The sequence below is a fragment of the Egretta garzetta genome, unplaced genomic scaffold (assembly GCF_000687185.1).
Source record: "Egretta garzetta isolate BGI_Z169 unplaced genomic scaffold, ASM68718v1 scaffold14, whole genome shotgun sequence".
Lineage (NCBI taxonomy): Eukaryota > Metazoa > Chordata > Aves > Pelecaniformes > Ardeidae > Egretta > Egretta garzetta.
In genome coordinates, this window is record NW_009259588.1 from 417,372 (window position 1) to 429,626 (window position 12,255).

At 40.3% G+C, this 12,255-nt stretch overlaps 1 protein-coding gene across 1 annotated transcript in view; it reads left to right on the forward strand.

Annotated features, from left to right (window-relative positions):
- Positions 1–2,517: 2,517 nt before the first annotated feature.
- Positions 2,518–12,255, forward strand: part of COL15A1 (collagen type XV alpha 1 chain) — a 113,505-nt gene continuing 103,767 nt past the window's right edge. The window contains 1 exon segment of the mRNA XM_035893433.1: positions 2,518–2,753. Within this exon segment, the coding sequence (XP_035749326.1) occupies positions 2,518–2,753 (236 nt within the window).

The window sequence follows — 12,255 nt, forward strand, 5'->3', positions numbered from 1 at the left end:
CATTGGCCTTCTTGACCACCTGGGCACACTGCTGGCTCATATTCAGCCGGCTGTCAACCAGTACCCCCAGGTCTTTTTTCACCAGGCAGCTTTCCAGCCACCCTTCCCCGAGCCTGTAGCGCTGCATGGGGTTGGTGTGACCTGAGTGCAGGTCCTGGCACTTGGCCTTGTTGAACCTCATACAGTTGGCCTCGGCCCATCAATCCAGCCTGTCCAGGTGTCTTCAGAGCCCTCCTCCCCTCAAGCAGATCAACACTGCCACCCGGTTTGGTGTTGTCTGCAAATTTACTGAGGGCACACTCAATCCCCTCATCCAGGTCATTGATAAAGATATTAAACCAGACTGGCCCTAGAACTGAGCCCTGGGGGACATCGCTTGTGACCAGCCGCCAACTGGATTTAACTCCAGTCACCACGACTCTCTGGGCTCGGCCATCGAGCCAGTTTTTAACCTAGCAAAGAGTACATCCATCTAGGCCATGAACTGCCAGCTTCTCCAGGAGAATGCTATGGGAGACCGTGTCGAAGGCTTTGCTGAAGTCCAGGTAGACAACATCCACAGCCTTTCCCTCATCTACCAGGCGGGTCACCTGGTCGTAGAAGGAAATGAGGTTGGTTAGGCAAGACCTGCCTTTTATGAACCCATGCTGACTGGGCCTGATCCCCTGATTGTCCTCCATGTGCCTGGTGAGCACACATGTAACAGAATCACAAAATTTCAGTTGCAGAAAGAGACATCTTGTCAGATCCAAGATAAATGTCTTGCCCTGTTGCATCTGAAGTTCTGCAGTTGCATTCTGTAAGCCAAAATAATTTTGTGATTGTTTTCCTTACTTTAAAATAACATAGAACCCCCCTACATAGGACCTCACAGGCTGTATCAGCTAGTTCCTCGGTGTTATTCCAAAGCAAGCAATGCAGCTGCCAGATAGACCACTGGGAATTGACCTGGCTCACAGGGAAGTTAATCTTTATGGACAAGTTCTTGGGGAGAGTGTGGGGAAATTGATACTTTTGATATCTGTATTGTAAATTTCAACGTTCTGGTTATACCCTCTACTTTCAGCTGCAATGATCATGTAAAATTGTAATTTATGTTTTTATGGAACTTATTTAGCATTTAAACAAGAGGGTGATGAAACAACTGATGAATACAATTTTTGTTTTACCATCAACCATATGTTTCTACATTTGCAGAATCTCACTTTGGGTTTTGGGTGTAGCTGCTGTATTATATAAAATTGTTACAGCAGTACTGAAAGCAGCAGAACTACCATAATTCATCCTGTCTGAAAATTAGTCACACTACTTTTTATTTTCTAAGAATTAGAGAGCTTCTGAGAACCAAGAAACCAATTTAAAAACAATCTTTCCTCCTCAATTTTTAGGGCTGTTTGAGGTTTAACCTATTACAATATGGTTCTGCTGTTACTTGAATGTTCTTCATTACTGCTGCATTTTGCGTATAGAGTAGCGTGTAAAAAGATCAAAGCTCACTGTCACTGGGAGTCCTAACATTCTGCTTTCAGGGGATGAACCTGAACATGTTGAGTTTTTTGTTGGCAGGACTTTTATGACCTGCTGGATGCCAATGAAAGATCAGTGAAGCTACCCACTGTAAAACTGATGTAGGGAGCTGCACCTACTCTGTTTTCTAAGCAACCCATGTTTGTCTACTGAACCATTAACTTTGAAGGAGGACTGACTGAGACAGCTTTGGATTTTTCCACTTGCTTCTCTCTTGTTAATCACATTTTCTGGTAGCTGGTCTTTTCTTAAGACATATTTTTCCAAGGGATAAGTTGTGATTTGACAGTGGAGTTTCCGATAAATGGATTTATCAAGATAAACCGCTTTAGCAAATCTATATCCAAATGCATCAGCGTCAGTTTCTCACTTAAAAGTCAAGCTGAAAATGTGACCTTAATCGAAGCTACATCCTCCCTCCACAATCGCATGTTTTATGCATGCATGCATACACATGTGTAAGGAGGGTAATCTACTCAGTTATGGAATATACTTATTTCTCAAATACATCAGCCAGAAGAATACATTATGTCTGTTGATTCCAGAGCATTCGTGGCAATTGGTGCATGGTCAGAAAAGTGTACATGGTTATTACTGTTCAATTGCTAGGGCAGTTTGTAAAACAAAATGAAAACCCCTGTATAAGCTTAATATTCTTTTCAAAGACTGATAAGAGAGAGGGAATATCTAGATCCTTGATCTAGAATATCCATTTTTTTTGATAGCTGTGCAAATGCAAACGGGGAATGGGAGAGATGTAGAGGTTTGGAAGATTACTGTGACGTTTTTGTTGACAAGAATAACAACACATTCAGAAGAGACTGAAGGCTTTGATCTCTGTTGGTCTTATACAAGCTCATTGCTGTTCACAGGTCTGGCAGTAGTTTGCACGGCATGTACCACAGAATGGGACTAAGCTGTGGTATGTTCTCAGGAGATAGGGTGGCAGCACTACCTGTAATATTTTTCAAAAAGCCTAAGGGCTGAAAAATGCCTCATGAAGCTGGAGCTCAGTGCATTGGATGGCACATCTTTGTCCAGCGTTTTTGGCCAGAAGCTGCCACAGAAAGTCAGAACACAGATGAAGTCATATTTGACGATATATGGCATGGTGGAGAAGGAAAGTGGTTCCAGCTGATGGTGGAAGAAAAAGGAGGCGAGAGCAGACAGCTGAAAGGATCTGGAGAACTCACTGCTCAGAACTTGGAACGCTTAGCCTTTAGCCTGTATGATGCTGTAATTTCCACTACCTGAAGATTTCTGTCAAAGTCCCAACACATCAAAGTGCGTGCTTTACTTCAGACATAATTAAAACTATATGCAACATAGTTGTGCTATCACTAACACACATCTGTGCTTACCACCAGTGAAATTGGTGAAACCAGTGTCTTACAATACAAGTGAGGGTTCAGACAGTGAAAACAAAGAGCAAAGCCTATAATGAAAGCTAAAAAAATGCCAACAACCTTGTGGTTTGTTGTTTTTATTATGCGGGTTTCTTTTTTTGACTTTCTGAATATTCTGTTCAAATGAGCATTAACAAAAATGCAATAAATTCTAAAGACATTACTTTTTCTTCTCATCACAATGATAGTAGCCTTGAGAAAGTAACCTTTGAAATTTAAGCCAAAAGTACAACATTTTTTGTCAACTAACTTTTTAAAAGCAGAAAGCCAACATATCAACACACTTTATATGGATTTATAATACTGGACACAGATGCAAATCAGCTATATTCTTCAAGTTTGGGATAGCATGCAGTTGAGACTTATCTGGGAAAGATTTTCAATAGCATATCAAGCATTAAGACTTCAGAATAATCTTTTTGTCTTTTTTTCAGCTCTTGAATCAAATAACATTTGAGTGAACTAAAAATGTAATATTTGCCAAAAATAAGACTTCTGCTATTCTCTACATACTCTGGAGGAAATGAAGCTATTTTTGGCCATGCACATATAAAATTTTTCTTTGTGTGAAAAAAAAAAAAAAGTTCCTTTTTTTCCCTTTGGTCATATAACTTTAAATCCTGAATAAAATCTAACTGACAATTCAGTTATTCTAGCAATAATCTGGTGATTAATTCCCATTTTATACAAGCAGTGGAGATCTGCTCTTCAGAGCAATAGGTTGCAGAGACAAAAGAATTAATTCAGTAGTTAAATGTGGTAGTAGGGCTGTCAAAATTAATATTAACAAGTTGGAAAAGGTATTATCTACTATTTCACTTAAGTCTTACTGTTATTTATGATCTACCTGATAATCTAGGCTGTCTGATTTAGTTGCCAGGCAGTGATCAACCCTGTCATAGATAACTCAAGTTTTGGTATACATGAAAAGTCTTATTTACATGCTACAGTCTGATTAAAATAGTGAATTGTACTGATGAAATATCTGATCCATGTGGCTGTTCTAATGTGGTCCTTCTGCTCCTGTCATACTTCCTTGGAAATAGCGCAAAGTAAATTTAGCTTTGAGTCAGAGAAAAAGGTTGTCTTAGCTCTCTCTATTTTCTCAAGCCACTGTGTGAGGCTGCATTTTGGGTCATGTGATGGGGGCAGATAAGGATGGAATTGAGAGAAGGGATGTGTGCCTGCAAATGCGGCTGTACTATGAGGAAAGATTTCTGGTCTTAAGCTACGTGGAATAATACATCTCATAGCACGGTTACTTTCTGCATGGAGCAGATATGGTGTGGTAGGTGTGAGGAGGGAAGGAGCATTTCTGGGTGAAGTTTTCTAATTTTCATAGAGTGAATTGTAATCCACAATTCCCATCTCTTCATATCCTTCCTACCTTCCTGGTCCACAGACAGAACCTTGTAGTAGAGACGTGGACTAGGAAAGACAGCAGGAACAACCGCAGGAGCTGCTGATTAAGTGTTCTCTATCCTGGCTTCTCATTAAATCTCTTTATATGGGATGAGAATTTATATCCAGGTCAGTGTGCCAGACTATGTCAGTGTCTTTAAGTAGGAGTCCGTTTTTCCACATTTGGGCAGGGACTCTGCTGGCATGCACAACTGTTAAATCTAGGAAAGTGTCAGACGTCTCTTCCAGTACTTTAAAAGAGAACTGTCTTCATCATTTTAGAAATACATATTTTGGCAATGAGGGTGTTGGTCATGGCCTTGCATGAATTTTGTCTCTTAAAATTCAAGATAAAAAAGGGAGAGGGAAATCAAAAGGAAGAATGGCAATGTAATTTTTTTCCCCATGAAAATACACAGCAGACTTAGTTTAATGAATTTTGTCTGATTTCCAAGGTCATTGTGAAAGAGAAAGGGCAGGGTGATAATTCACATCTGTTTTGTTATGAACGTAATGGAAATATATGCTAGCTTAGATGTTGTAAAAGAATGCACACAGCAGATGCTGACACTGGTGATTGTTCTCCTTGCCTAAACCAAAGCTCCAATCTGATTTATGAAGTGCTGGGTTGCTGCCTAGTGGTGAAATGCAAAAGCTCCTGCTCTCCGGCAATCATTACAGGCTAGTTGTCCCTCCAGCAGACGATGATATTGTCCATATCATAGTTTACATATTTACACTACACACAAATCTCATTCCATAAAGCCAGTGTCCCACCTTGCCACAGGTGCAAATTATTGGGCAGCTGCAATATTCGATACAGATTCTGTAATTCTTATACAGATTAACTTTGCCTAGTTATCTTTAGGAAGGTGGATGTCTTAGAAGCCTGCTCTCTCCCTCGCATATACACACCTGCTGTGCTTGAACAAGGCTGGAAGTAATAGCAGCTTTGCATCGTTCTGATTGTAAGAACTGCACAAAACCCATTTCAGTGCTGACTTTACCACAGGAAAGTAGCTGGGATAGGGTTCTGTATTTCTAAAGAAATAGTCAAGTTGCTCAAACTTACACTTTTCTATAAGGTTTCGTTCTACCACCTTGTACTGAATCCCTTTCAGATGAGAAGCTCAGATGAGCTCCTGCTTTATCCCAAGCCCCATCCTTCTGAGCCTCCAGTCTTTCAAGTTCTGCTGCATTGGTCTCTCTAATTCCCCCCAGGACTCTGATCCCTTCCATCCAGCCTATTTCCATATTCTTCCTGACACAGATACCAGCATAGCACCCCACACCTTTGTGCCTCTCTTCCAGCTAACCCTCCTTCTCTCCTTCCCTCCTGCTGTTGCTGCTGTTTGTCCAAGTATCTTAGCCAGGATTATGGCTGAATGTATTGCCTTGAGAATGTCCTTTTAACTCAGTGAAGCCTGGTCATGCAGCCTTTATCTTGAAAATATCCCTGTCACCTTTCAGAGCTGAACCATTCCTCCCACAGCTAGGTGTTTCAGAGAAAGAAGACATCTATCTCATGTGCATGCAGAAGTCAGTGTAATTTTCTACAGCTAACCTGATCAGGTCAGAGCTAGTAATTTGATTAACATCCAGCAAAGAAGGCTCATTATTGTCATCTATTGAATGTCAGCATTAGACACAAAGAAACATAAATTGCATTACACTGCAATGAGAGAGGTTAGCTTTACATTATACTGGTGTGATTGTAAATGCCACTTCGTACCAGAGACATTTGGAGGGTTTTTTATGTTCACTTTCAGAAGATCTGGGTAGCTCTTTCACAAAGCTGTGCGCCACTTTAGGATTCTGTTTCAATACTTTACTAGGTCCTGACTGACACATTTTTAAAGAGAATAAATGTTACTAAAATAGTGCAAGGCCAAATCTCACGCTCTGCCAGGTGCACAAGAAACTGGGATGGGGGACAGCCAGGACAGCTGACCCAAACTGGCCAAAGGGGTATTCCAGACCATATAACGTCATGCTCAGTATATAAAGCTGGGGGGAGTTGGCCAGGGGGAAGTGACCAATGCTCAGGATTGGCATTGGCTGGGCATCAGTTGGTGGGTGGTGAGCAATTGCATTGTGCATAACTTTTAAAAAATATTCTATTATTATTATTATTATTATTATTATTATTATTATTACTGTTGTTGTTGTTATTTCCCCTTCCTTTTCTGTCCTATTAAACTGTCTTTATCTCAACCCACAAATTTCACTTTTTTTCCCCCAATTCTCTCCCCCATCCCACTGTTTAGCTGCCTGACGGGTTAAACCACAACAAGGTCTCTGAGGAAAATATGACTTTTTAAAACTTATCAAGCTTATTGATAAGTTCTTATTCCTTCTTGATCTTAAAGATCAATAGAAAGTTTTGCTGTGCTGCCAGAACACATTTAAGGTAGTACTAGGGAGATGGATGCAGTAATGTGCTACCCATGTTTTAAGAAGTAACTTCCACTGAGAAACATGTCTTCTCCTGTGATAAATGATATATTGTAGCAGAACAGGATTAAATGCACTTTTGAAATTTAAATGCAAAATCTTGTTTAGGAAATATATTAACAATAACTGAGAGAAAATACACAAAACCTTATCTGGAAATACATTTTTGCCACTGAAATCTTAATGTAATAAATGTAAATAATGACCTGATACTGTGCCTATATTCTGTACCAGCTGGTGAAAACATTTAAGACTCAGTATTAAACTGAGTTGTGGAACACGATAAAGAAGTTTGTGGAACAGCCTCCTGCACATTCCTGTGCCTTCATCTGTCATGTAAGGACAGTTGTTTTCATGGATGTAAAAAATTACCTAACAGAAAAATTCTCAGCAGATGGCATGTGTGAATGCATCCCATGGTTTCGGTTTTGAAAAGGGCTGAGTGAGCTTGCTATGCACTGCAGGTGACGTCTTGTTTGCTGCTGTTTAGCAAGATCAGATCTGTGCATGCAAAAAGGAGCCAAGTGACCTTATTGCATAGTATCTCCCTACACCGTGCATAGGGATGGAAAGGTGGTAGGTGATTTTATCATAAACAAATAGCTGTTAAATATCTCTGCACAGAGCTCAATTATTATGCAGGGTACAGGCTGTCAACAACAGCCTGTGCTTCACAGCAATTCTTTAGATACCAAAGGAAGAAAATGAGTACTTGCTAATTCAAAGTGAGATTGATCTAAGTAGAAATCTTCCACATCTGATGCTACAGTGCAACAAGCATTCTTGTGCACTGACAAGCAGTTTTACTTTGGGAAAAAGTTCCATGGTACATCTGCTGTCTGATCTGGCTATTTGGATGAGCAGTGCATGAGCACTACTCTTGTTAGAAGTAACTTCTACTAGTTTCACACGAAGACGACCCATGATGCACAGCTGCCAACTGCCCAGTGGCAAATGTCATCTAAATGCAATCAGGCAACAGAGAAAAGGAAGTTTTGTTTCTTGTCCAATCTATCCCTCAAGGGCTGACTGATTCAGTCAGAGAGTTCATACACTCCACCAGCTCAAAGCATGAAGTCAGTTAAGAAGATAAAAATTAGCGAGGAAGTAATTAAAGTGGTAACTCTTGATGTAACAGCCAAGCTGAAAATATTTGTGGATGCCTGTTGCTAAAGCCACTGATCAGCCTTTCTGAAGTACTGAGAGTTGGTAAAGGAACTGATAGTCCCAAATACTGGAAGTTGTTACGAGTTTAAAAAGATCAGTCAGCTTTCTGAAAGACTCAGTTTTTAGACTTCCATTGTTCTTAATATTCCAAAATAAAATAAATGACTGTGTAATCTCTATCAGTGTAATCTGACAGCGTACATAGAAGTAATCAGCCATTTATCCTGAGTATTTACACTACTACACCATTATGATAGCCAAGAAGTCTATTTTTCATCAAAGAAATGTCATTTAGAAGGAGATTCTGGGGGTCATCTGATCCACCCCCCTCTTCAAACCAGGACTATCACCAGCACTAAGACTATGGATTTGCCTAGTCAAGTCCTGAAAACCTCCAGGGTTTCCACAACCCCTCTGAGCAAGCTGTGCCAGCACTGCTCCACCCTCGAACAAACAAGCTCAGCCTGAAGTCCAAACTGAACTTGCCACACTGCAACTAGGAAGAGTTTACTTCGTCAGCTTCAGGTAGTTAAAAGCAGCTATCTGATCAGTCGAAGCATGTCTTCAAGAAGATAGAAATGGCCAACTAGATTATATTTTATGTTAACCAACCAGGAATGAAAAGTGCATGGAATAAGTTTTAGGTGTGGTAGTTTGTATCTGTCTGAGGAGCTTGTTAAGTGAGTATAGGGGTCATATGACTACTTCTACTGAAAGGAAGCGTGGAGGACTCCTGTCCTTCCAGTTTCAGAAATACATCTGTATATCTGTTAAAGCAGACGCTGACAAACAGCAATTCTGGCACATATAAATAGAAAAACCCTGCTTTGCATTTAGAGAAACTGTGCAGTCAGGTATAGATCAGCTACATGCTTGTGGCAATGCTAAAGAACTGTCACTCTTTGGTTGCTTGAATACTGGTGCAAATACTATAAAAGCAGGTTGCTTCAAAATTCTCCTTTCAGAAGACAGTGAAACTATTAGTATGGTATTATAAACATGCTTGGACTCATAGAATGAAAGAACCATTGAGGTTGAAAGTGAGCTCTGGAGACCATCTAGTTGAACCTCCCTACTCAAAGCAGGGTCAACTGGAGCCAGCTACTTAGGGGTCCAGGGCTGTAACATCACTGTTTGCCTTGTTCCAGCTTCTCAGGATCCTGAGAAGATTTTATTATGAACATCATCTTATGATCAATACAGCAAAGGCTGCCCCCAACCTTCACATCCCCCACTTCTTCTTTGATTTTAAGTATAAGGCACAGCATCCCCTCACTGGCTCCACCCGCTCTAATGGGAGGCTATCATTAATGCACTCCAGAAGTCTCCTAGACTGCTTGTGCCCTACTGTGTTGCCCTTGCAGGCTTCTAAATTCATGGCCAATATTTTGCAATATTTAGAGGGCAAGTTGTTGTTGGGGAGGGGAGGGTGTATGTTTGGCTGAAGGTCTGTTTATAGAGAGGTATTCCTGCAAACCTGGAAATCTTCTTTTTCCATGAAGGGCATCTTTACTAACCTGCCTTTGCTTTTTGCACTAGTGCACATGGAAATCAGAGTCCTTCTGACCTTGCAGCCCCCTGACACTTTTCTCTGTACTTGCTATACTCCTTCCACGCCTAGTTCATGCTCTGCTTATGAGACCTTTTGAACCATTTATTTACCCGTGAAAGGTATCCCTTCAAAGATTATTCCTTTTTCTTGTGCTGATCATTTGGGGATGTACCAGGTCCATAAGTTCATTCTTTTGCTTTACAGTCACATATATGCCCACACACGTATAGGTGCAGTTGTTCATTATTATAAAATTAGGCAGGTCACTGTGATTGTTTGACCTTAAATGTAGCCTGGGCCATAAGGTTGCCCTAGATCATGCAGCAGACAATGGATGGTTTTCACTCTATTGACTTTCTGGTTAACAGCCCAGTTAGCTTTGCCACACCACTGTAGTTGAATTGCTGAATATTTCCCACTTTTGCCTCTCATCTGTTTCTGAGGAAAGAAGGACAATAACTAACGTCTATGCTATACTTGATATTATATACTGTTGTGGCTCAAAGAAACGGATGTGTTTTAAACACAGATTTTTCTCACTAAAGGAGAACAGTTCATTGAGTGAAAGGCCTTGGGTTTATATACAAAAATCCATGTGCACAAAAATATATATGGAATATCTTCTAGACAAGCACCTAACAAAACAATAAGAAAATAGTCCAGTATTAGATCAGAAAAACTGAAAAAATGACTTGTATGGAGGACAAAATGTTTTTGCTGATTAGTTTGAAAGCATTGTAATGAAATAAAGTTTCTCAAACAAGATAAGATGGAAAAAAAGGAGGACTATTTTGTGCAATATAGATGCATATTTAATTAACTGCATTTAGGTATGCGAACTACATGCATTTTTATCCAGTAGAGGGCAGAATAATAATGATGTAAAAGTGTGAGCTAGCAGAAAGTGTTGGAAAACAGTTTGCACAAAAGAATGTTGGGCCTGATGTTGCATGTCCTATTGACTGCAGCCTTACTTTTGGGTGTGCAACTCCACTAAAAAGAGCTTCTGAGGTTTCCTTAGGCATCTGGAAGAAAATGCTCCAGCCTTTAACACCAATATATTCTATCCATGTTTTCCAATAGCGTATCAATGGCAGCTAGAAATGTGTCAAGCTAGGTAAGCAGAGTAAATGCTGTTTTTCCTGAGAGCAGCAATGACGCTAGCCTCTTCTATTCCATGTAGCAGATCTGGGACTGTGTTAAAATATTTCCCTTATTTTTCCCTTTGCAGTACTTGATTAACTTTTATTCTGTAGATGTGAAAACCCTTCTCTGCTTATGTTATTGCTATAAATATTTCTTGTTAACTGCAAAATAAATACAGTTTGGCAGCAGGGAAGAATTTTCTTACTGTACCTCACAACTGCATCCAGTATAAAATAATGTTCTATTACAGTTACAGCATTTCTCTGAATGCAGAGTAGAGACAACATAGGTTGTGCACTGCGCCATTGAGACACAGATGGTTTATCTACCCTGCTGGAAAGGGAGCTTACAACCTAGGTTTGTGATTATTTGGACTGGAAGAGGACAGATAAACATGGTCAGCTTAGCTCAAGTTTACAGACACAGAAGTGCCTGACTTTGGCTGCTCTTAGCCTGGTCTGGTTTTGAAAGCCTTCGTAGAATATTGCTTTTATCCCATTGCCTTAAAAGAACATGAAAAGAAGCTGCCAGCAAGGCATGTGCAGCAGTGAACAGCAGAGGCACAAGGCATTCTTTCACAGAATGCAAATCCAACCGCCATGGAGCACATGGGCTTTTACAAGCATGGGACGGGGTTATGGACAGTAGCTCTATAGAAAAGAGTGTCTGAAGAGGAACAGAGGGAAACACTGGGTGAACTTAAATTATACTTTAAAATGTGTCTGTGCCCCACCTAAAATGACCAAGCATTTTTTTTTTTATCTGTGTTCTTTCAGTGATTCAGGGATCTTTACTACTGCTCTCAATTATATAGTACAGATATATCCTGACCTTTGGTATGTCCTTCATCTGTATCCATGTACTTGAACTCAGGTCCCTTTCCTTTAAGGGTAAGATAAAAATCTGTGTGTCTAGATTATGAGAGAGTGACATGCCTCCGGAAGCTCTTAGGTTGGAGCAAATTGCCTTTTGGTATCACTGGTTACTCTCTGCCCTCTTTCTGTGAAGACACCTGAAAGAAGGCTCCTAACCTAACAGTTACAGGTGGGTATAATAAGCTAAATTATATGAATCTGGGCCTTCCTGTGCCTCCATTCCCATTTATAAGATATAAATACTGATTTTGTACTTTAACAATTAAAGCAAATGTAATAGACCTTCAAGCAGGTAGGTTTTTTCCTTTCCTCTGTACTTCATGCCTTGTGAGCAGTGGAAAAGTGTTTTGGATCCCACAGGTTTGCGATTCCACCCTGCCTAGTTGGTGTGGGGTGAAGGTGAGGTATGTTTCTCTTGTGCTACACATACTTGACAGTGATCTGGAGAAAAGTAGTGCCATTTTGAGGTCAGATGAGCACCAGGGGTTAAGTCACAATATCTGTCACTTACAGCTGCAGTTACAAAGCGGGTCCCATGAATCCCATTTCTATACTGGTAACTCTGGTTTTAGGAACTTCTCCAACTGCTGCCCTTCTACTGTCAACATCATGTTTCTTTCTGGTATCCTTTTCTGTCTGTTGAATAAACGCTTTATCTCCTACCTGCTTCAAAACAGCTTTGTCCTTTTTTTTTCCAGTCCATTTTGAGCTTCATGATTTTCCGCTG